At 36.7% G+C, this 26,326-nt stretch overlaps 1 protein-coding gene across 1 annotated transcript in view; it reads right to left on the bottom strand.

Annotated features, from left to right (window-relative positions):
- The window catches only part of LOC134671269 (visual system homeobox 2-like), a 129,546-nt gene that overhangs the window by 8,653 nt on the left and 94,567 nt on the right, over nt 1–26,326 (bottom strand). The window contains exon 6 of the mRNA XM_063529082.1: nt 6,767–6,950. Within this exon, the coding sequence (XP_063385152.1) occupies nt 6,767–6,950 (184 nt within the window). The remainder of the gene's footprint in view (nt 1–6,766; nt 6,951–26,326) is intronic.

Genomic DNA, 26,326 nt, shown 5'->3' with positions numbered 1-26,326 from the left:
CAGGCCGATATCGCCCGGTAGACTGTTAATCAGTAGGTCCACTGTTTTACCCTTTAGATCTACTGTTTAACTGAGACGGTGGTAAGTAAAAATGAATTAGGTACTCAAATTAGATTTAGTCCCAAAATTTCTCATACTATTTTCTACAAGAAATTCAGCCGCAACTGTTATACCAACCACCAGATTAAGTGGAAGACCTATACAAGAGTGAATACATCATCTTCATTTGTCACTTCATACATTTCATCATTCACAAACACATCGTGTACTGAAGAACCAACAAAATTTAAAATTCTCATCAGTCTGCGTACGCGGGGGCCTCGGGGCGACGCCTTCCCGGTTTAATATCTCAGCACAGTATTTTTACGAGATTTTTAGTGCGCGCGCCTCCTGCATACCTAATCAGGGTGTTATTTACTGCATATGTACTTTATAGTGCCGCAGTACTATGATTTATAAGTGGTATATAGCGGGCGTGAATTATGAATATTTAGAGCAGAGAATTGCCTGTTCGGAATGACAAATAGCGATGTTTCACGGAAAAAAGTGCCTGTTATAATGTGTAGGTTTGTAATGTAATGTGTTAATGTGTAAGAAGTTCAAGACCTACTTTTGACAATATTCAAGTTCCTTCTACGCCTTTCTCATTTCAGGCTTTTTATGTTTATTTATTTTTAGGTATGTACCTACAGACCTACAGAGTTTGTCTATAGGGTCCTAATCCTCATAAATTTACGAATTTATTATAACGTAATAGCACAGAATAACTAATAGTACTACCGTAGTAATAGTTAAGATATAGAGCAGCTCAATCTCTGCCCGTTTGCCTATCGAGAAGTTTTGACTGATATAGCTAGCTAAGATTATAAATTCTACGGACCGCACAGTATCGTATTTAATCATGAAAATTGTCTGAAATACCCGGATCCCGAAGAGTCACTAAAGAGTCTTTAGTCACCGTAAGCCAAAAGGGATAAAATATACTGCCCTAACGTTCCAAAGAAGTAACTGAAAACGTCCATAATTTCCTATCTCAAGCAATTAACCCTCCGAAACCCCAATCACTCAACTCGCCCGTTAACTGGTCATTACCATACGATCTCGCTCAATAATGGCCTGATTTGCCCGCCCATTAGCACTACAACTTTCTCCATTAGTCCCGGGACCGGGCATTCCCGTGCCCGGGCATTCCCGGGTATAAATCCTCTTGATTTACGCTCCCGGATGTAGTTGTGATCAATTAGTTTAAGGAATTTATCGTGGGTATTTAATTCTAGTTTCCACACAAATTAGAAATACATTGCCTGGTAAGTAAGCGGTGCTATCACAGAAGATGATGAACTGTCTTTTTTAGCCTTTCATATGTGTATGGTCATGTGGAGGTCATAAATAGTGGGTGTAAACCTCGATTGCGCTGTATACTCGTAGAGCAAAAAAATCGTTCTCAAAGAAAAGTTCAGAAAACTTCGACCATGATGCTTATATGTATTCCTTATCTTACACAGAGAAAGGCTCTTAGAATATAATTTACTGTATCTACATACAGTTCATTTTATTATTGTTCTGTGCAAAACTTTGTTCACGGAACACTTATCTTATAGGATCACTTCGGTCTTGCAAATCAGTTAAATGCGTTTTTGTCAGAGACCGTCTGACGTAGATACCTAACATTTGGAATTGTTATAGTAATTACCACCACTAATACCTACTTTATTTCTGTCTAATAGAAGGTATGGTTATTACAATATTCCATCTTATAAGAACCGATTTCGAGTCTGCTCTTATTTTAAATTGAATCCCGATGGATATAATCAGAACTCCAATTTAGTGAGCGTACGGAGAAGACCCAACTGTCATTTCTGAGAACATATTTAACTTAGCGGTAAGTACCTAATAAGTATTTGATATGTTATTTAGTTAGGTATATATTCGTTTACAGGTGAATCACTTATTGATATCCAAATATGACGTTTACGACACATTTTCTCTTGATTGCGCTTATCAATCACAATTTTTTGTTCTACCGGCAAAAGGAGCACTTTCACATAATCGTCACATTTAACCAAGAGTAGCACTCTGCAACCTAGAGATGCTGCACTTACGCGATTCTTTGACTGTGTAATTATTATCAATTTCATATGTCGAGATGCAAAATCAAAGCAAGAGCTCGCGAATTCCATAAAAGAATTACCTTTCGTCCATTATCCAGATTTTAGCCACGTTGGAGATGCGGCTGCTTAAAAACCTTTTAGCGCTTAAGGTTTTGAAGTTAAAGTGGAAAATTCGATGGCTTTCGGTTTGCTGATTGCGCGTTAGATTGCCGATGCTGGTGTCATTTGTGAGATGAAAGGGATGCACAAAGCGAGAGGGTAATCGCAATTGTGCAATCAGGAAAGCGGTGCATTAGATTCCATTAGGCGGGCGGCGCCGGGCCGCGGCACTAGTCTACAGGTAATGGACCGTGATTGGTTGTAATTGTCATTTTATTTTAATATTTTTTGTTTAATATTGTATTAATATTAGTTTGGTGTAGAACATGTGATTATTACGAAGGGTAGATGCAACACATCAGAAACTTTGTTTTTAAAATCATCAGCTTTATAATTATCACTATCCGTACTTTTTTATTATTTATGACTAATTTTAGTTATTAAGGAATATTGACTTAAACATGTTTTTTTTTTATTCATTTAGTAAGTATGTAAAATTAAAATAATATACCTAACTTAACTTTAATACAAGAAACCGATTAGACTTTGACGTTAATTTAAGTAGTTTACATTTTATTTTATCTCCTGCGAAAATTGGTTGTTTTAGAACGATTACTACTCATAATATTCATGTTTAATGCTCATTAATCTACAATTAAGTCTTTAAATAAAGTTTTACTAATACTTTTACATCGGAAAAAGCAACATCGCTGTCGTTGTTAAAATGATTCCAAACATATATTGTTATTTAATAGGTATTTAAGTATTTTAAAATTATGAAATACAAGACACCTCAATAATATTAATCAAATAAATTAACGTGTAACAGTTATTTATTTTTAGAATTATTGTATTTTTTTATAATGACGGTTTTTATAGACTGCATTATTTATGAAAGTATAGTTGTCTATACATAACTTCAATAACGTTTAATAATTATGTATAGGTACCTATAAATAGGCAGGTGCCTGATTAATATTTTCAGGTACCTAATACTTAATGAACATGTTAATGTTACTAAATATGCAATATTCTAAAATCGTTATTAATTTAGAAGATTTTTTTTAAACCTTCTAAGGTTTCTATTTCCTATTTTTAATTAATAATTAATTTATTTTTAATAAATAATAAGTTTTTGCAAGCAATTTTAACTTAGTATCATAATGATAAACGTCATAAGAGTTTTCACTTTTTTACAGAAGCAATATATTAACAGCAGAAAGGAAAAAAACATAATTAAGCATATAAAAACATTACATTCCAACAGCCACTTCACCATTCAAAAGAACCACATAACAGTAAATAAAACCCCTCATTAAAAAACTCAAACACAAAACACAGACTACATAGCCTTAATGCTAAGTATATAATTAATATGTAAGCGGTGGTTTAAATCTGCCTTAATCAAGCCTTAGACAATGCGCCGCCATCTTGGTTCCCCCCTCCCCCCGCGGCCGCGCCCCGCCCCGCGGGGGGCACTCCGTTGATGGAGTCGCGTTTTGATGGTCTGATTTGATTAGTCTCTGACTTTTTTTTAGTTTTACTAGTTTATGGTTGTAGTTTTTAATTTTTTTAATTTTGAGGGATGTTTTGATTCCTGATTCGATTTTCAGTTTTGCTCCCTATAAATAATATTGTAAATGAAACCTTAATATATTAAGCGTTTTATTGAGATGTCAGGTGTATTATCAGTTGTATCGGAAAATTATATTTTTTCCTAAGATGCACTTGTAACTCAGTGTTAAGTACCTACTAATGTTGGAATGATACCTGAGGCCTATTTTATAAAGCTACAAGTTACAATTTACAAGCGGAAGTCTCTTTCTAACCCTATGTGTTAGAGCGAGACTTCCGTCTGTAAATTGTAAGTTGTAGCTTTATAAAATAGGCCACTGAATGTCGGTGATATTTAAGGTTACGGGATTTTCAGACTAGGGAAGAGAAAAATGTATGAACTAATTTATTCAGATTTTGATTTTACAAATGATTTTATTATTTTATAAATATGTAAATAAAAAAAGTGAGACTTAAACAGAATGTTAACAACTCAGTCGTCTAGCTCTTGCTTAATTAATAACTTAATTATGGTCCTTAATAAATCGCCTCTAAAAACTTTCCTTAGTCTGTTAAAAACAGCAAGCCACCTCAAACAACCCAAGTCACAAAAACCTAACTCCGTCACATAATTCCTAATTGTGACAAAACATGATTACGCTATAATTGTTCTAAGCCGAGCCTTCCTGAATAAAAAGCTCCTTATAAGCCTTCCCAGACTATTATACACCTTAACTACAGCAACATAGAGCCCACTTCACGTTACTAAGTAAGAAAGTAAAGGAGGTGTTATAAAAAGAATCTTAAGTTTAAGGTGGTAGGGTGTGTTTTTCTTTGTCTCTTTGGTGGTTGGGTGGAAAATGAGCAAGACTTGTTGGGATTAAAAATTATACTTCCTTTGTGCTGTCGTGATTTACGGGTGTTATTGTTTTGGCGAGATTGTGGCGACGCCTAGTTGGCTCTAAAAAGATACGTATTAATAGAAAGACTATAGTAATCTCGACTCGATGTTCAATAGAACACATAGCCTATCGGATAGTGGACATCGGTCGACAGTGTGATCGCCGTATTCACATAACTGTTACGGGTAATCTATACATACTTTTAAGGGCAAACTAAATAGGGGATGCATCGCATACTTTATGTTGATCGTTGGTTTTCCCTATCTATCAAAATTTTTCCTATGTTCCATATTCCAGGAATTCACAGTTCTTGATACTTGCTCACCATTGCAGAGCTTGATACTTATAAGAATTTTCAAGTTGTCCATTGCAGGTAATTTGGGATATAGCATAGCGTTCAAAATTAAACAAATATTGTCTTTAACTACCTATGAGAGCAGTGTCAGGGGAGGGCTAAACGAAATGGTCGCTCTTCAATTAGCTGATTGACTTAAACTCAGTTTAAGAGTCATCAAATATTTATAACCAAAAATTTGGCTAGACTCTAGAAAAATCTTAAGTTTCAAGCACTTGGGGTAGTGCAATTCTAACTTGACCATGTTAGTATCTGGATAATTCAGTCAGCTATCTGGTAGCATTAAGGTTACTGCATACGTAACATGACGAAGGCAAGACGGGAAATTTTGACGGCTACCGAAAATGGGTTGCCGAAGTGAAAAGTGCACCGCGTATTCAAAATCGGCCACATTCTCTCCCGAATACGGTAAATCATGTATGCAAGAACCTTTAGTTAGAGTTAGACTCACCGGTAGGCGGTCTGGAGGGGAGGGGTAGTGGCTACAGGCGCCCCCCACCCGACACTGCGCTCGACTCTTGAACAAAATCATCACGGTCAGAGCGTCACGGCTAGCACAATGTGAGTTTTCTCGTTTATCACGTATTAGAGAAGAAAAACTTGTGGTAGCCATATAAAACTGGATTTTGGGAGCTGGGTCTTACAATCTTAGCAATGCACGGGTTATGAATTTGGACTTGAGAAGCTGCCAGAGTAGGTATGCCGATACAAATAGGCTTAATGACTAAGCCTAAGTTGAATGGACCATATTTAGTTTAGTATAAGTAATACTTTTATCTATTTACATTCAAATGCAATGAAAGTTTGATGAAATATCCTGTACACAATACACTGTTTTCATTGCTTTTGAGTCTAGTAACTAAATACAACACATAACTTACCTGTTGCACCTATACTCTTTGGAATTTACTGTTAGGTAGAGGAGTACGGATATCATTGTTTGCTATTGATACTCCGGAGTCTCCGGACTATACGAGTATATTATCCATCCTCTACTATTACACACACATCCTACTGCAGAATAGTTTCCTAATCCGAAGATTCTGTCGTTTACCTAGATATCTCATAACATAAAATTTACAAATAACTTAATCGAAATATGAACATTACTTAGATTTTATTTTAAAACACAAAATCAGATCACGGCGAAAAAAATTAATTAGACCCAAAACTAAGCTACTTATATTACCTATTAAAACGCTTTTGCCACTCGCCCCCGAAATACAAAATGACCTTACTTAACTCACCCAGTAGCCACGGCACGACTTCAGAATGGTCAGGGGCAGCGAGTGCTGCACCATGGCCCCGTATAGCCCGTACTCGGCCATGTTGGTGGAACGGCGCCAGTATTTCTTCGTCTTGCGCCTTTTCGTAAAACAACATGGCCTCACCAAACTCACAGAGTAGCCATGGCGCAACGGTGTCATTCTCCTTGGCGGACTTCAGGATGGTCTCGGGCAGGGGCAGCGAGTGCCGCACCATGGCTCCGTACAGCCCGTACTAGTTGGTGGAACGGCCACGTACTTCTCCGTCTTGCGCCATTTCGTAAAACAACATGGCCTCACCAAACTCACCGAGTAGCCACGGCGCAAAGGTGTCGTTCTCCTTGGCGGACTTCAGGATGGTCTCGGGCAGGGGCAGCGAGTGACGCACCATGGCCCCGTACAGCCCGTACTAGGCCATGATGGTGGAACGGCCACGTACTTCTCCGTCTTGCACCATTTCGTAAAACAACATGGCCTCACCAAACTCACCGAGTAGCCACGGCGCGACGGTGTCGTTCTCCTTAGCGGACTTCAGGATGGTCTCGGGCAGGGGCAGCGAGTGCCGCACCATGGCCCCGTATAGCCCGTACTCGGCCATGATGGTGGACCGGCCCCAGCATTTCTCCGTCTTGCGCCATTTCGCTCGTCGGTTTTGGAACCACACCTGGGAAAGGAAAGACTTTTTCAGTTCTCATGCTTGTATAGCTCGTCCTTACGCTAGTAGGAGTAAGCAAGTTAAAAAAAAAATCGGCCAAGTGCGAGTCGGACTCGCGTTTATAGGGTTCCGTACATAAGCCCAACTCACGCTTGACTGCACATATCTAATAGGTTTTCCTGTCATCTATAGGTAAAAAACTATTTTGTGTAATTTTTTCAAAATGTTAGACCCAATTGTTTCGGAGATAAAGCTATTTTGGCTATTTTCTTAAATAGCTTCGAACCTATGTATTTTGAAATTATATTTCCATCTTTCGGTCACTAATTTACATATGTGTACCAAATTTCAACTTAATTGGTCCAGTAGTTTCCGAGAAAATAGGCTGTTGCAGACGGACAGACAGACAGACGCACGAGTGATCCTATAAGGGTTCCTTTTTTTCCTTTTCAGGTACGGAACCCTAAAAACAGTAGTAGACATTACTCACTCCAATAATCTCAAAAAGAGTAATCTTAAAATTATATGTGTTCATATTTTGGGTGACTTGAAGCGCTACAGAAGATTCAAAGAGCCAAAACCGCAACTCGCGAGTTTTTTACCTCTATTCTAAGTGAAGGCGACATTAGTTGGTATAAGTAAATTGTAACTATTTACTCGTGTTAAACATTCAACTCGCTCAACAAAAACTTAGTTAACTCTAAAACACAATAAAGTTATAGTTAGTTCGTTTCCCGACAGGCGGCGCGCGCGGGCATAGAAAACAAACCAATTAACCGAACAAAACGCAACTAAATTAAATTTTCAAATTCGGTGAGCCCGCTTAGGGTTGCCGGCGACAGCTTAGGGGATGTTCCGATTATTTGTAACGTTTTGTAGTGGGCTTAGTGAATGTATGTTGGGTGGTAGGAGGATAATAAATATAATAATCTTAAGTGGGGGTCATGTTCAACATGTTTAAGTTACTTTCCCTGTTAATTGGGTAATTTTCTGTTTTGATTATCCTAATGGTAAGCTAATATTTTCTCTTAGGTAAGTAGTTTTAAGGAATGAGATCAAAACTTACACAAATAGGTAATTAAGTGTTTTCTTGATGTAAACTTAAATTCGACAACATGATGCTTTCCTGACCAATTTCGGCTAAAATATCGAACCATGACAAAATACCGAATCGGCCTTCTTTTTGTATTTTTTTCTTATCAAAATCATTAAACTATTGAGCGCCAGCGAGGTTTAAAATCACTACCTGTTTTGTATCGTTTTAAATGTAAAAAAAGAGAGGTATTGTACAAAAACACTTCCCGATAAAAAAAATTAAGAAATTTTGACACAAACGTGATATAGGTACCTTTATGCAAAATACTTTACACATTTTATATAAACTAAGCGCTAATCTCATTGAAACATAATCTGTACCACAAACCCGCGTGCCAACCTTGCGCTCCAAACAGTTAATTTCTAATTAAATCCGTTAATTACGCGATCCGCTGCAAATTAATACCGCCGCCTGTACATAGCTACCGGCGTTAGAACGGTACGTTACCTCTATTACATGTGTGCTGCACATTGAGAATATGTGGTAGGAATTTGGGTTTACGAGTAGTAAGCTTTTGATTTATATTTACGTACGTATCTACATGTGGTCAAATTAATATTTACTACAAAGTAACAAAAGCAGGATGCCTAAACAGTGAAAAGCAGGCGTAATATGGATGGCTTTTTCCACGTGTTAAAATAACTCACTTTTTAATACCGCGGGATAGAAAATGACGGTTACTGTTTTATCACGCTGTCACGAAGACAAAAATGACCATCATATCAGTGCAGACTAATAGCGATTCGGAAAATGTTCTTATATCTTATTTTGTGATATTGAGAAATTTTCCAAAATAAAATCCATCAAGAATCATTAGTGTAAAAAACAACAAGGTAGAAGTAAGGTGTTTGTCTGATTATACCTAATAATAATAATTTAAAAAGTCTTGAAGAACTGATAATAAATGCGTCAGTGTCCTAATATCTATCTTTTTGGGATATTTTTGGTCCAATAAATACAGTTTACGGGTCAAACAGATCACTGTGTTACGTTCTTTCCTGTGGACATACACAAAGTTAAGGGCTATAAAGGTTAATTTTCTTATTTAACCCTAACCCACCTAAAAAGGTCCTCCTTTTATTTACAGAACTATGATAAAATCTTTACTTACATGGCCACAAGCTGTTAACTATTGCCCACAGGGGAGAAAAATGTACAGTTCGCGCGAACACGCTAGTTTTCTCTCCTGTGGGCAATAGTTAACAGCTTGTGGGCATGTAAGTAATGATTTTATCATAGTTCTGTAAATAAAAGGAGGACCTTTTTACGTGGATAAGGGTTAAATAAGAAAATTAATCTTTATAGCCCTTAACTTTGTGTATGTCCACAGGAAAGAACGTAACACAGTAATCTGTTTGACCCTTACGTAGTTTGGGATAGAAAAACGTATATCATCTACAAAAAATCGTTTTATTTTCTCTTAACATTTAAGTATTGTGCAAATTATATTTTTTAGCCGGTGTCAAAAATAAATACACCATTATTTTTCCAAAACACACGACCACAATGAATGCCAGGATACGCAAGGGTTACGGAAGCGGAAACGGAACAATTACCTCTGCGGACCAATATGGCTGATAAGATTACGGCATTATGTCGCTGGACATGTGTAATCACAGCTTAGCTAGGCTCTATTACGTTTATATTATTCTTTATTTCATTATTGCTGTTTTTTTATCTACGTGTATTAAAGGAGCCTTTATCACATGAGACATGTCGGCTCCGTTGGGCCTCTACATTAAGGGGTATCCAGACTTGACTGACGATATCAGTCGATTTGTTCAGGAAAATAATTGGTTTATCTCATCTAGCGTCCACACGTACACAAATTAAATCACCAATTTGCATTCTACTATGAAAATTGGCATTTTTGTGTCCGCACCTGCTGATGTGATCGGGGAATCAAATTGGTATTTGCGTCCGCACGGCCCTGTTCGATCGGAGAATTTCATCAGATTGGCGAAAAATTGTTTCGTCTGGATATAACTTTACATTAGTTTCAATAAGTGTTACTTGTTAATCTTGTTATCAAAAACGTGTCACGTTCTAACAAATATGTAAGTGCGAAAGTGACACATGGCATGACAGGTGATAAAAATGCGGCCATGATACCGTTTCTGCAGCGGCACAGAACAGAGCGGGATAAAGGGTACTAACGTACAGTATGGACAATCCCTGCCTCCCGTTGAAAGTGAAGTGCCGCTGCGCAGAGCGGAGGCCACGTAAAATATTCAGATACTAAACAGATCCTATCAGATCATATTGAAAACAACACAATATCTATATGAACAAAAAATCATGTTTTCAATTTACGTAATATTTTGGTGGCCTACAAAAATTTTGTTACTTATTCGTTTATAAAATAGGAAACTATTGTATAAATACAGCTTAGATACCCACCTTATAGCATAATACGATTCTTATTTCATTCTAATTCGCGCAATGAGTTTTGAGTCATTGAGGTCATCGAACTTGACGATAAAATGGCGGGAACCCTAGCACGTCTTATCTCACTCACACAAGTATGGTACGCGTTCACCTACACGAGCTTAGACTGTGTGCGTAGGAACGCGTTTGTTTCATACATTTGATCGCCAGTGGCAGCGGTATCATAATAGTCATGTTTTTATCACTTGTCATGTCATGTGTCACTTTCGCATTTACATCGTCTAACATAAATGCATATATTATATAGGTCAAAATAGAGTTCCGCTTAAACAAAAAGTAAAAATAAAATGGAGAGACTTCTCAATTCTTTCCTTCTCCTAATTATAGATAAAATTATTTTATTTCAAACTACAAGGCTCATAATCGGTAAAATAATTAATAAGTAGTATGTATTAAACGTTTATCGTATTATAACCAGATATCACTAATAAAAACAGAGCTATAATGTAATGCACTATTTAACAGAAAAATACGTACCTATAGCCACTAAAAATGTTGTTATTCGCAAAAACCTAAATATTGGATGAATTACTCCATAGGTAAGTACACTTAAATACCTAAGACAGCCAACGTAAGATTCAATTGTGAAATTAATCCTCTCAAGCGCTCCCCAATCAAACTAATATCGCAACGAGTCCGGAACGCCTGATTGTCACCGTTAATTGATCCGGCACCCGGTCCCGGCACCCGAACCGGCTTAGCTACATCCACTTACAAGATAATGGGGTTAAGGGGAAAAATAGAAACAAGTGAATCCTAATCGTTCACGACGATTAGGCGGAGATTTAGCGGCTTAGTTGATGATTGAAGAAATGAGTCGAAGGATTCTACAGAGAGTGCTACATCCACCATCCGTGATTAAATCAGGAATACTGGTATTATTTTTATACAAAATCACCGGTATTCGATTTCAGTATCTCGGTTATCTTTGCGGTCTATTTTGCTTCTGTTCATTCATATTTTTATATAACATATAAACATGTTTGTTACGACTGTATGGACTAATCCATAAAATCCCCCTAAGGGCATTCCAGAAAAGTGTCGGGTACGTAACACAATACAATACAACACTTTTGATAAAGCTAAGAATATCGGCATATTTGGCATGATAACGTTTGATAACTTAGATTTATGTTCAATGGTACCTATATAATACAGATTTCTGCTGGTTTTTAATATAGCTGCCATACGCGGCACCTCCCCGACAAAGCAGACATGTTTTGTGGAATGCCCCGATATATTTTGATTTTTAAATTATACAAGAAGGATCATAATATAATTATATCTTGTGATACTTTAGCCACTGCCTAAATCAGGCCAACCGTTTTTCCAATACCACTGGATGGTACTGTTATATTAGACAAACCAAGATCTAACCAAAACAAAACTGTAACAACACACGCACATTCCAACAGCTCCGTAACATTTTCCACACACGCCAAATATCCGAAACAACCCTTCAAGTGCCGCCCTAATTACTACCCGTAATTGTTAATTTGCCGACGCGTTGGCGGCCCAGGATTTATTGACCGAGGACCGAGGGAACAAAGGCACCTATGCTCTGGCAAATGTGGAGATGGAAAATGGATTTTACATTACTGTTTGACAACGTATATTGACAATGGATTTTTAACAAGCTTCTATTAGGCCGACCTGTATGTAACTATGTAATGGAATCTAAGGTAACTAATTTAACCATCTTCCAAGGATCGTAGCGTCATGAAAATTGGCAGCTGTATGTAGTTCTTATGACAATACCAGGCGTGGCTCACTTTGCGATTTCGTCGCTTTGCTACTGGTAGCTAGTGTACATCCGTTCGGCCCCAATTTTGGGGTTTGCCATAAGCCGCGCGTGGCGCTGTCGCCACCTAGCGGCCATAGCTGTGCTGATCGTGACAGACGCGTTTTGTTAGAGAGTGAGTCTTCTGTACCTAGTACTATTATTTATTCTGTGACAATACAATAATAATATGGTACTGTCGAGCTGATCTGATGATGGATTGATGGAGACAGGTGGCCATAGGAACTCTGTGATGAAACAACGCAACCTAATTATGTTAGGGGTTTTTAGAATTGGCTCGATGAGTATTTAGTTGTCTGTCGTAAGAAAAGTACAGTCAGCGATAAAAGCTTGTACCAAAAATGAAATTTTTGCCAAAAACTTATTTAGTGATATAGGAGGCAAATATGAGCTGGTGAATCACCTGATGGTAAGCTGTTACCGTTGTCCATGAACACCAGTGGACTTGTGCGTACGGATGAATATAGCAAAATTCGATAAAATTCCAGACAAAGCTACATTTTACTCCGCCCGTGATTTTGCGGGCGTAGAAGTCGCTAGAAAACTTGGAACCCCATTTTCAACCTCGTAGAAAAACAATCAATCAATCAATCAAAATATTTATTTGCATAAATAAGGGACCACTTATTCCACTTATTCCGCACTTAGTGGAATTTTGCCTCATTAGAACAACACGTGTATGACAAGCTTTTAGGAGTAATATAGGATGATCTCTTCTTTGCATTCTAACAAGTCAAATTATCCTAAGGATCAATGTGTGAGTGATCCTAGAATACACAAGTTTGAGAAAACTTCAGGAGGATTTTTACTGGATATGTATGTAAGGGCGGAAACCGGAGCCGATATCCTTTATGCCCGACTGTCGAAGTATGTATATCGTATTTGCAGCTCCGCCAGTACCTACCACATAGTTTTACGTAAACATTACGTAGGTAGGTATATATTCAAACTCCGAACTCATTCCAAAGCATTAAAAATCCCTCGCATCTCTCGAAAACACAAAGGCTCAGCTATAACCAGTTAATTAAACGCATACCTACATGACGGCAGCAATTTATTAGCACCGCCATACGCTCACCGAAAACGACTTATATCCCTATTAAATCTACGGCGGTTAAGCTCTTCTTAAAATTTTGTGGTGCATATGTGGTCCAGCGTAAATTGAACCGCGATGTGGTAGATTTGGCGGAGGTTTGGAGGTCTAGCGGCTTTGGGGGTTGAAAGGTATGCGCAGTAATGCCGGTATTCGGTAATTAACCCCCGAATGGCAGTAATTTCGAACGGAACGATGATTTTCTTTAGACAAACAGATAAATTAGATGATGTGTGAAAATTTACAACCCTTGAAAATGCACGCATCCTAATAAACACTTTATCTATAGGGTTAAAGGTAACTGTGCGTATTTAAAAAAATATTTTTGTGTCAAACATAAATGACTGCAAAATTCGGTAAACATACTTAATTATATACTGAAACCTAGTTAAAAATAGCCGTTTCGGAAAATCCAAACTGAAGAGTTGGTTCAAGACTTGCACCTTAATTAGGTAATATTAATTATATAACTAAAAAACCGGACAAGTGCCAGTCGGACTCGCCCACCGAGGGTTCCGTACTTTTTAGCATTTGTTGTTATAGTGGCAACAGAAATACATCATCTGTGAAAATTTGAACTGTCTAGCTGTCACGGTTCATGAGATACAGCCTGGTGACAGACGGACGGACAGTGGAGTCTTAGTAATAGCATCCCGTTTTTACCCTTTGGGTACTGAACCCTAAAAGTAAATTAAATGAGACAAAACTATTGGACAGCAGCAATTTTTCCTTACAAATTTTCTTAATTCTTCTCAAAAACGTTACCACTTCAATTCACATGACAACACTGGCCTCCTCGATACCCGTGACCCTCGCGTGCACTACATTATACTGACAATAGTGACAACAGCTCTATTAATATTAACTCTGCACTAACCGCCCCACTAGCAATTGTTGCGGATGGTGAGCGGCAGAACGGAGCCAGCGGGCTTTTATATTAATACGTACGTTATTAATACATATTTTTACTTAAAACACAACAGAGTAATTTATTTTAATAATATATATTTAATCTTTATGACACAATAGATGACGGTACAAATAGTAGACTTAATGCTTTAGGCATTCTCTACCAGTCAACCAATGGGCTGAACCAGAAAAGTAAACTAGGTGCAGGGTAATGTAAAGAAAATGAAATTGTAATGACATACGTATGTAACATTAGTTAAATTTGGTAATTTATTGTGTATGGAGATACATTATTTGAATCAGTGTCTTTATACACTTACTTAAGTTTCAATTCAAGAAATCATTTCTATTTAACACAAATAACTCTAGTAACTTTCTTTGCACAATAGAAGACATTACATTTTTAGACTTAGAATGAAAAATAACAATAATTATCTACACAATTTGTGTGCATCACAATTATAATGAAGTCTGTATATTAATAATTGTATCGTGGTATGACTTCATCCATAGCGTGACGTGTAAAAGATGCTGAGGCCGGGCCCAGCCCCGTTGCTTGTTTGCGTTGTACTTACTTTAATTTCTTTATATTTCATGTAAAATAGCAATAGCATAGCAATGATAGTTGTATTGCATTGTTGTATGACGCCATCCATAGCGTGACGCGGACAAGGTGCTAAGTGAGACCCTGGCCCCAGGGGACCCGACTTATCTCTCCACTAATTGAATCGACAATTGCTTGTTTTCTGAGTATTACGGTTAATGTAATCCCACCAAAAACATAAATGTAAAAAAGGAGAGCCAAGTTCAATACAAAAATTATGCTTGGCTGTGGGGCTCGCCGCAAAAAGAATGGAGATCTAAATGAGTGCCACTGCCAAGTTCTATGCAAAATCCAAATATGTATTTATAGGAACAAAATAACATTATAAACAAGTATTAAACTCTATTTCTTTGCTTTATTGGATACCTATAACAATTGCTGTTATTTAAAAAAATGTGAGACCTTAAAGTAGGTTAGATTTGACTTGGCCAGTTTTCATTATATCAATCATTTTATATATATTGTAATTCTGATAAAACCTGGCCAAGCCAAATCTAACCTACTTTAAGATCTCACATTTTTTTAAATAACAGCAATTGTTATAGGTATCCATTAAAGCAAAGAAATAGAGTTTAATACTTGTTTATAATGTTATTTTGTTCCTATAAATACATATTTGGATTTTGCATAGAACTTGGCAGTGGCACTCATTTAGATCTCCATTCTTTTTGCGGCGAGCCCCACAGCCAAGCATAATTTTTGTATTGAACTTGGCTCTCCTTTTTTACATTTATGTTTTTGGTGGGATATCAATACTTTTTGTAAAGAAAACTAGGTAGGTATTGAGATTTAATGTTTTTTCTTGTGTTTCCGCTGTATGGTTTTTACTTCTGTTCTTTGTATAATTACTTATGTGGTACCGCGCGCCGCCGACGACACACCGTTGGCCGGTTGTTTACAATACAATACAATACAATACAATACCATTTATTTCTCTCATATAAGCTTACAGTAGTTTACCAATTCGCTTACACGGTAAAATAGAAGATAAGACACATTAACAAATTATAAATTCAAAGAAGTAAAAACTCAAATACAGTGAAAACAAAACAAATAGAATTAGGAAGCAGATAGGAAAACAAATACAAATAGTGACATAGCCTTAAACAAAGGTAAATATTTTTATATTAACTACCAAGTTCGGTAAGGTTTAGAGCAGACATGGTGGCAATGATAAATTTCCCCAACCTGTCAGAGAATAAGTCGGCATCCGGGACCTGGGTGAGTATATTATTTATTAGAGAGATGGCTCGGGCGGTGGGCGCGTTTGCGGCATGCACAGTGCGTGTCTCAGGGGTCGCCAGGAGGTGCCGGCAACGCCGCGCGGGGCGCGCGCCGCCAGTACTCGCACCTTCCAAACGGAAGCTCGGCGGGGGAACTGCTAGACCCACCCGGCCCAAAACAGTGGGATTGTCGATCCCGCCATGGACCAGAGAATGGTAATGCACCATTAACATTAGTTTTCGTCTGAGCTCCAAAGTATCGAGGCCCACCATTCCCAGGACAAAGCGGGATGGAAAGAGGTATGGATAGTATCCATAAGTCCGTTTATAAACGTACCTAGCGAATTTTCGTTGAACTCGCTCAAGCATGAGCCCATACTTTGCTTCGTGCGGGTCCCACACGACGGCTGCGTACTCTAATCGGCTCCGAACATAAGCGTAATAAAGTGTTAAGGCTATTCTGGTGCTAGAGAATTGAGAGGCTATCCTTATAACGAATCCCAGAGCTTTACAGGCATTCTTACACGTCATCGTCATGTGTAGTCTGAAGTCGAGTTGTGTGTCTAATGTCAGTCCTAGGTCGCGTATCTCGTGTACCCTGTGCAGCTCCGTGTTACTGAGGTGGTAAGTCGCAAAAATAGGGTTTTTGGCTCTAGTGAAAGTAATCACCTTACACTTTGAAGTATTGAATGGAAGCCGGTTGTCTTCGCTCCATTTTGCCACTGCGTCAATATCACGTTGTAAAAGTTCGGAGTCCTCATTGCATTTGATGTCGAGAAACAATTTCATATCGTCTGCAAACATTAGACATTTAGCGGCACTGACGATCTTCGGCAAGTCATTAATCATTATTAGAAATTGAGTAGGACCTAAAGTACTTCCTTGGCTAACTCCTGAGCGAGTGAAATAAGGTTGTGAGTCATATCCTGCTAGACGTACGAACTGACTACGGTTATGCAGATAGCTGGCGAAAAAGGTGGTTAAATGCGGTGTGAACCCTATGTTTAGAGCGTATTAAAAGGTTTTTGTATGGGGCACCACTTATTTTTTGACTAAACTTTATTTTAATATAGCAAATATAATAATACATATATTGGGGTAGTTTCAAATATCTGCTTGTAACGGTTCCAACGCTACAATAAAAACATATTTTTTTGTATGGGGACCCCCCCTATTTTTTAACTTTTTTTTATTTTTAGATTTTTTCCTACGCTTACACACAATAACCGAGCTGGATTCCAAATTTCATCCTTCTAGGTCATCTGGAAGTAGGTTAGGTTTAGGTACTTATATCAGTCCCAATAAAAAATGGTTTTTTTGTATGGGGACCCCCCCTATTTTTAAACTTTATTTTATTTTTAGATTTTTTCCTACGGTTACACACAATAACCGAGCTGGATTCCAAATTTCATCCTTCTAGGTCATCTGGAAGTAGGTTAGGTTTAGGTACTTATATGTCAGTCCCAATAAAAAGTGTTTTTTTTGTATGGGGACCCCCCCTATTTTTTAACTTTATTTTAATTTTAGATTTTTTCCTACGGTTACACACAATAACCAAGCTGGATTCCAAATTTCATCCTTCTAGGTCATCTGGAAGTAGGTTAGGTTTAGGTACTATAAGTCATAAGTCAGTCTTAAAATTTACGACTTTTTGACCTTCATACCTTTATAACCGTTTGAGCTAGCTTCATGAAATTTGGGCTTCTAGATATCCTTATGGATATAATTAAACACACGTAGTTTTATGTGTTTACGTCAAAGATGTTTTGAGTTATAGAAGGGTCAAAAGTGGCACCAAGTGGTTCGTGTAATATTACACTCGGCGCTGGCTAGCCAGTTCCTTTGCTTGAACTTGGCTTGACACGCTGCCGCGTGTCTAGATTACATTAGATTTATTCAATAGCGGAATATGAATTTGCTTACAAACAAATTTGCACACGGCGGCGGCGACAGTATTGATTTTGTGTCTTAGGCGAACTGAACGCAAGAAAACATTCGTTTGCTCGCTAAGGACTTAAATAAACTTTTCTAAAGGCTATTTATGAAATAACATGATTTAATTAAGGTTTTAATGCTATTTCCTATTTCTGGATGCACCTAAACTACCCAAAGACGAATACTTTAATTTAAAAGCTAACTTTCAAAATGATCTCATTTGTTAATTCATTCTATTATATAATATTACATTGTAAACAGTTTAACTGAGCCAAGTAGTTTATCCGTACACATTCGTCTTATAATTGTAACGCGTGTCTATTGTCCAATACCCTGAAAAGCGTCGATACAAACCAATCTACCGAGAGTTAAAGCGACATCGTCTAAATTGAATAATAACCTGTTAACAGTGACGTCATTGTTGGGTAAATTGCTGGCAAATTGGGAGCAGGCTGCCGGATTCCCAAAACATTATACCTCGACTCTAGAACCTTTGCTACTATAACTAGACCTCTCGATCTATAAGAGCGTCGAACAAGCTTATACTGGTTATGGTTAAGTGTAATGCTCGGTACAAAATTATAAGTGTTGTGAACAGGAGGCGAGGAACGCCTCGCCTGCGTGTGATTGGTCCCGCCCCGCCGTAAGAAATGAAATTATGCACCGCGGCTTTGTATGGCTTTGGGATCGCTGTTTGAATTTGGAAGGTTGGAAGTAAGTAGTTAATACTCGTACGAAACAGTTACGGATCTTTGTAAGACTCTCATTATCGGATTAGTGATGTAGTTGTTAACCTCTGACGCAAACAGAGGGACGTTCTAAGTTTAATCTGTAGCATCGTATCTTACAAATTAATTGATTACTTGGTCAGTTTTTATTTGATTTAATTACAGGTCGAGAGATTTTAAAGTTATACAATCGTGTTGTTCAGCAAGGAAATCGTGGGGCATCTCAATTTCGGAAATTCGTCTACTTTCATAAAAAATACACTTGGTACTTCGGAAAAAAATGGTACACATCAAGTACATAGTAACTACTAAATTCTTAATCAACTAAAACACTGCATACTGCATACTCGTAACTTAAAATATTTCTAAAATGATTTCGGCGTAAGAAACAGTACAAAATATGTCGCTCTAGTAAAAAGTGGTATACGTTAGTTTCATACAAGTTATAAGTGACTTGTATTCTTATGTTATAACCGTCGGCTCGCAAATATCTTCACGGTGAAGAAAATCAATAGTAACGCAGCCTCATACTTTATACTTGGTAAGTGAATTTATCCTCCTCGCTGAGCCAACTCGGCTCGGCGGACTTGGCTGGTAGTGTTGGGATGTTTCCGGGATTATTTCTTGGGCAAAAATCCCGGTGACTGAGTATTATTAGTATTGATTATTGTTATTGATATGAGGAGTTTTGATTTTCCACATTTTGATGTATATTAGTATTTGTATTTGTGACATTTGTGTTTTATTTATTTGCTGAATATGGGTTTACAAAGGTGTCCAATAACATACTTACTTTAATTCAACCATACCCTGCTAAGGGTAGCATGCAAAATTTGAAGTATAGTCGCACTATAACATAATATAAGATAAAAATATTAAAAGTAACACGTCAGTACTTCTAAAGTTACATGTGCTGAAAGACGTGTTATGTAAATACTTGTTACATTGTATTGTTTAATAGGTGCTTACGCTACGTCTTACGTAGGCGAACAACGCGCGAACGAGGCGCGGCGCGGCGCGGCGAAAGCGGCCGCCGCCGCGCCGCGCCGCGCCGCGCCGCCTGACATTCGCGTGCAAATCGCGCCGCACCGCGTTCGCAACGAGATCGCTTACATAGGACACTTCTATGGGCATCAAAGGATTGATTTCGCCGCGCCGCGCCGCGCCGCGTTCGCGCGTTGTTCGCCTACGTAAGACGTAGCGTTACTGGCTTACAGACCCCTGTTCAAAAAAATCTTACAAATATTTCTGAAAATATGTTAGTATCTATATGTACCCTAGGTAAATATATATCAAAATAAAACCGATAATTAGATTTTGATTCCATTTTTTGTTTAAGTTTTATACTTATATTATATATATCGTTGTCTGAGTACCCACAATAACACAAGCCTTCTTGAGCTTACCGTGGGGCTTAGTCAATTTGTGTAAAAAATGTCCCATAATATTTATTTATAATATAAATATTATATTATATTTATTCTCTTTTATTTATTTTTCATCTTAAGTTAGGTTATTTATAACATGAATATAAAAGTAAAATACGGAAGCACATAAAAAGCAATAAAAAATACATTATTATTCTCTTTATTTATTTTTCTTCTTAAGTTAGGTTAATTATAATATGAATATAAAAGTAAAATATAAAAACACTTACAAAACAATAAAAAAAGTTATAAACACATTATAAAAAACCTAACCTAGGGTGCCGCCGGCATTATTATTTATTATTATTTTGTACCTCTAATTATGTACCTACATAATAATAGTAATATTTCTAGCAAAAAATACTAGGTGACATTGACGTTAGAATAATCCGCAAAACGGAAATATTCCCATAGTACCCATCCCATGTACAGTCGAAGTCAAAGATATGTTTACATTTTTCGCCTTATTACAAAGGAGTAAGGTACAAAAGTGTAAACATATCTTTTACGTCGACTGTACAGTCACATCACTAGCCGGTAGGTACACGCAGTTTAAGCCAAATATAAGAGGTTTATTTATAAGCCAAATTGAATTAAAAGTGTATGAGAGCTTCATTTGACATTTTTAAGCCGAATTTCCTAGGGTGCACGGAAGAGGGAGGAATAGCGCCAAGTCGTATCGTTATTTTAAACAAAATGGTAAATGCTGGGATAAAGTAAAATTATTTTTAATAAGTTTCACAAATTACATGTCTATAATCAGATTTCTTAACCAACGGAATATGGATATGGATTGAGTTCCAAAATATATTCAGTTAAAGTAGTAATTTGTTTAAAAATTTGATTGATTCTATTAAGTTTTAGATTACATAACATAATAATACTAATCAATGAAACTGGCTCGAATTTCTCAACACTGCGTAGCTTTTTGTTCGTCTACCTAGATTTAATATGAACTACTGCAGATACGTTTTTTTTGGTTTCGTATGTAACGTATAGCATTATTAACAAAATTGGGAGCTTAATTTGATAGGAACTTTTTTAGAACCTATCGACGTTATTACATTTATTATAAAAGATAACAACCGACCTAATAATAAGCAAACAGGGAAAAACGGAAGCCACTAAAAAGGCTCCAATTTACCACAAAAACTCATACGCAAGTCATTTCACTAACAAACGCGTTTATTGGTTCATAGAATGGAAAATGTGCGAAATAAAAAGGCTTTAATAGTATTGGATAATATTGCACTTAGGCTCTTTTTAGATAAGAAGGCAGAATATGATGTTATTATAAGAGAAATGAGGCGACTTCCGACAGGTTGGAAAATAAACATGACTGTCGCGGCAAATTATATGCTGACAGCTGATGGGACGCGTCATGAGCGGGTGCGGGCGCGGAAGCGGATGAGTCCATGTGGAGTGATGTGGTAGTATAGAGGCAGGTTAGGTTCGTCGACTTCGATATACAAAGATATACACTATGGATGCTTGTTTTGATACTTAAATACATTAGTTTACTTTTAGTTCAATCTCTTATTACTAAAGCTCAGTTTTTTTTGCACTCATTTTTTTTTGTATAAATTTTACGGGGTTGTAATTTATTGTAATTTAATTTAATTTTTAAATTTTTATAATTTTTAATTTTTAAATAATAATTTTTAATTTTTAAATTTTTATTGTAAATCTTGACAATGTTATAAGTTTTAATTTTAATTTAATTTTATTTTATTATTTTAAATCTAATGGAATTTTAGTTACGATATGGATTCTATGGTCCGAATTAAATGAATTTTATTTTTATTTTATTTTTATTTCTAAATATGTACATATAGGTAATACCTGTGGGTGATTCACAATTACTGAAGCAATATTGAACTTAACTAAACCTATATCTTCACGTTTACTTCTACTTATAACCTAATGTTCAGTTCAGTGTGATCAATAGTACGTGTTAAAAAAAATAGGGCTTAACATTAATAAGACTAAAGTGTATAAGTTGCCTTAATTTTTCATGTTTGTCAATAAAAGTGATTTCCATTATATACTATTTTTTACTTAATCAAAGTCATCATCCATTCTCCGTATCGCCATTTCTTTTGATTTAGACCGCATCGACAGCTGCGCTAACTAGGCAACTAGCGAGCGTGAATAAGCGATTTCGGGCAATCGGCATCGGCACGAGTAATTGCAGGAATATCACTCCAATACGATATACAGCATACAGCCGTATAACTCTTATACAGACACTATTCAGCACGTCTACTGCCGTATTCGAACTTCAAGATATTCAAGAGATGACACGTACTAGATCAATTCTAGATACGTTATAATTTAGATATCAACTAGTTCTCTTTTGCAGTGCAATTCGGGCAACCAATGTCACTTTTACGTTAGATAGAGTAAGATATCTATTAGATGTGAATTGGATCTCTCAGTCATATCCTGTGGAAATCGTTCAAGAGTATCCCCAGAATCGCACAAATGTCAAATTTGACAGGTTAGATCTTAAACATATCGTTATCGTATCTTGGTGATGTCTAATAGATGTCTATTTCAAAATCCGATTCGGGCCCTAACTCTTATACAGACACTATTCAGCACGTCTAATCAGTTATCTGACACGAGCTGTACGTTTTTAAAACGTTAATTGATGACCTTTTACGGCGATTAGTATTTACATTGATTATACGACATACAGCCGTATAATTCTAATAATTTTAGCCCGTCACATATTCTAATCAGTTGCTTGTATAACATTAATTGATTACCTTTTATGGTAGCGTTTATAAAATTGAGTACGTAATGAATTGGAAGATTGAGTTGGATACAGCGCTATATTTTAATGGATTTTTGTTTAGATTATCAATATATTAAATAAAAAGTATAATAAATATTTGTATTAAAATGTTCCTTTTCAAGAACGTTTAGGGCTAATGAGTTGAAGGCCAATCATAATGCTATGCCAAATGAGTGTTATGACTAGGTACTGAACATTGGGGCTGTTACCAATTAGGACAAAACCGTTAGAGCAAGTAATTTAAGGAACAAAATTTATTAGTGATTGCTAGGGAGGCCCAATTTGGTTTAACAAATTTTCGATCATTGTAATTAATTATTACGATACTTTTGTTTGAAACTGAAAACCAATAAATTCAGCTGCGTGGATATTTTGGTTTAAAGGGTAATATGTTTTTTAATTACACCATCCTTGCATCCGTATCCAATCATAAACAGTCGGACTCCGCAATAGTTGGACTCGGCTCAATGCGGTATTAATACGGATTATACAGCGCCCGATGGTTATCATATTGGTTTTTAATGAATTAATTTATTTCCTTTTGAGGGACGCAGAAATTTGTCTACTAAGGGATTATGCACGTTGATTGAGTCGGTGTGTTGAGCGAAGTGGATGCGCAGAGTTTTTATAGGATTATAAAGTGATATCAGTAAACTGGTCCAAGTTCCCAAGAAATAATGAATTATTCGATACGAACCTGATACTTAGAGCATTTAATAATTGGAGACGTCATGGCTGTCATTTTCTGTACCTACAAAACAGTCTGCCGATTTTTGCGGGGGATGGGACGTCAAATGTGTTGCTATTTCTACATGATTTCTACGTAACGTAATAGCCATATCAGTACATACAAAAGTTTGCACAATTGTGCAAGGTTTTCGGCAGAGCGGTAAGCTCTTAAAGTTATTAAATGCTCGAAGACCTGATATTACTACGGCTGCGATCAGATTTTTTGCGAAGGATATAAATTGCTAAAGTGATACCATAATCTTTTTGGCATCTAACACTAGGTTCCTATTTTATAGACTTACAAAAGAAGTTAATTTCTAATCCAATTACTTTATTAATATACGTAACAAAAAAAAGCACACCATCAGATCCACAGCGCAGGCTTCATCACATTACAAAAAGCTCATCCACAAATGTTTTCAATAGAAAAAAAAAACAAGGTAAATTTACTAAATGTAGGCAAATACTAATTTGTTTTACAATATTTCCCAAATCTACGTCATTGAACAATACTGACTAACAATAGTTGCATATTTTAAGCTACCTATTATTGTAGATGTACTTACAATAAGCTCTTTTTTCGAAACGAACCGTGTCAGATGTCTTCCTTGTCGTTAACAATATCCAAACACCCCAGCCATTCTTAATCTATAAACACTACTAAAAAAACTATTATAATTCGACCTCTAACTTGGTTTTAAGATTTTAATAAGCCAGATAGTAATAAACTGGTTATTCGTCCAAGCAGCCGTATAGTTTTGTGAATTGTACAGTCAAACAGTGGTAATATAGCGTGGAATGTTGCTCTGCACTTGTGCCAACATAATCAGCCGGGTATTGGACTAATTCTTACATTGTCGACGATGTTTGAAGAGCCTGGAGTGTTTACTTTAGCAGACGTAAGATTTGGAGTCGTTGAAGGTTGTTAAAATTAATGAATTCCTAACCAATAACATGTTTAATACGTAATAGTTGTAAATTAGCAGTAAATTTATAACAACGGGTTTTGTGAAGATGTTATCTAGTGATTTTTATTTGTTTATTCAGCCTTCGTTACACACTTACTTCACTTACTTGAAAATATGGATCCGTTTCACAATAAAAACGAATGAAAATATACTGAAAATAGAATGAATTATGCGTTAAGAACCCGGGTATGTCCTTAAACTACTTCCAGGACCCGGGTATGTCCTTAAACCACGTCCAAGACCACTGGTGGACGGGCAGCAGCGTCCCTCAAATTCGGTGTACTCGACTGCGATCGCCAACCCGCCTGCCAAGCGTGGCGATTATGGCATTCACCCCCCAAAAAAGGGGGAGGCCTATGTTCAGCAGTGGACGTCTTATGGCTGAGATGATGATGCGTTAAGAATACCTATATTTGAAAATTAAACTCTAGCTCAATAACATTTAAATAACTCCGATTTATTCTTACCTATATCCACATAATATCTACAAGAAATCATAAAAAACCTCAGAAATTTCACTAGTATGTATTTACTAGTACATATTTAAAATATTCACGTCGTTATAATAACGGGAAACGCACATACAATGGCAGTACATAAACATAACCTAGGTAAGCGCGTTCTGCCGCGCGCAGCGTGACGCATTACCGTGCGCAAGAGCATGACGCCGGCCATATTGGATTGTCAGTTTATGTCAAATTACGCATTGCAGTGTTAATGTAGTGGAACGAATCGTTACAGGCCGTAAAATTATGAAAAACTTTAGGGAACTGTTTCATTAATGCTTGTAGGTACATAATTTACAAGTTAGGTACAAGCACTTTTTTTTTAAGTTTTTTCTAATAAGTTAAGTTACTTGCTAATACAGCCCCAGCTTGTTAGGAATAAAATAAAAGCAAATTAATTTCACGTGTTGAAAGGTTTTTTTGTGTAATCATCTAATTGTTTATTGATATGAAGCTGATAATATTTTTTTACATTTATCATCATAGACTGGTAACGAAATTGGAGTAACAAAAGTTAAAGTTATAGATGTGTAGAGGTATAGTAGATATTTTTTCACGATACGGTATATTTACTTAGCATCCTAATAAAACACCTTTTACCATTAAAAAAACCTTCCATAATCACTCGACACTCCTAACTAGGTAATCGCTCGTAAATAAATATTATTCGAAGCGATCGGGCCCTAATGTAACACTTGGTAACGCGGGCCACACGCGTGTGCCCCAACTTGGCTCGCCCACTTCTCGGCACACTAATAAATTACGAATTCATTTTCTTTCAAAATAAAACTTGACATTTCGAGATGCATCCCCTGTCACTTATGTGCAATAACAGACTTTCTGTTACCATTGAAGTTGTACCTCAAGATTTAGTGTCTTAAAGAATAAGGGTCAAAACGGAATGGTTTTTATATTATGAGCGGAATGCATAAGTTTGTCGGTCGAGAGGCACACGCTCATTAGTGTCTTGTAGATACAAATAATGGAGGTCGGTCATTGTTGAAATAGTACAACAATATTAAAATAATAAGGCATAATAAGGCCCTTTTGTGGTGTGAACGGGCCATAATGGGCTGGGCATTTAATAATAGATTTAATAAGATGTGTGAAATTTGGAG

This window comes from Cydia fagiglandana, chromosome 15, assembly GCF_963556715.1.
Source record: "Cydia fagiglandana chromosome 15, ilCydFagi1.1, whole genome shotgun sequence".
Taxonomy (NCBI): Eukaryota; Metazoa; Arthropoda; class Insecta; order Lepidoptera; family Tortricidae; genus Cydia; species Cydia fagiglandana.
The sequence above is the reverse complement of the archived record's forward strand: the minus strand, read 5'-3'. Positions and strand labels throughout refer to the sequence as shown.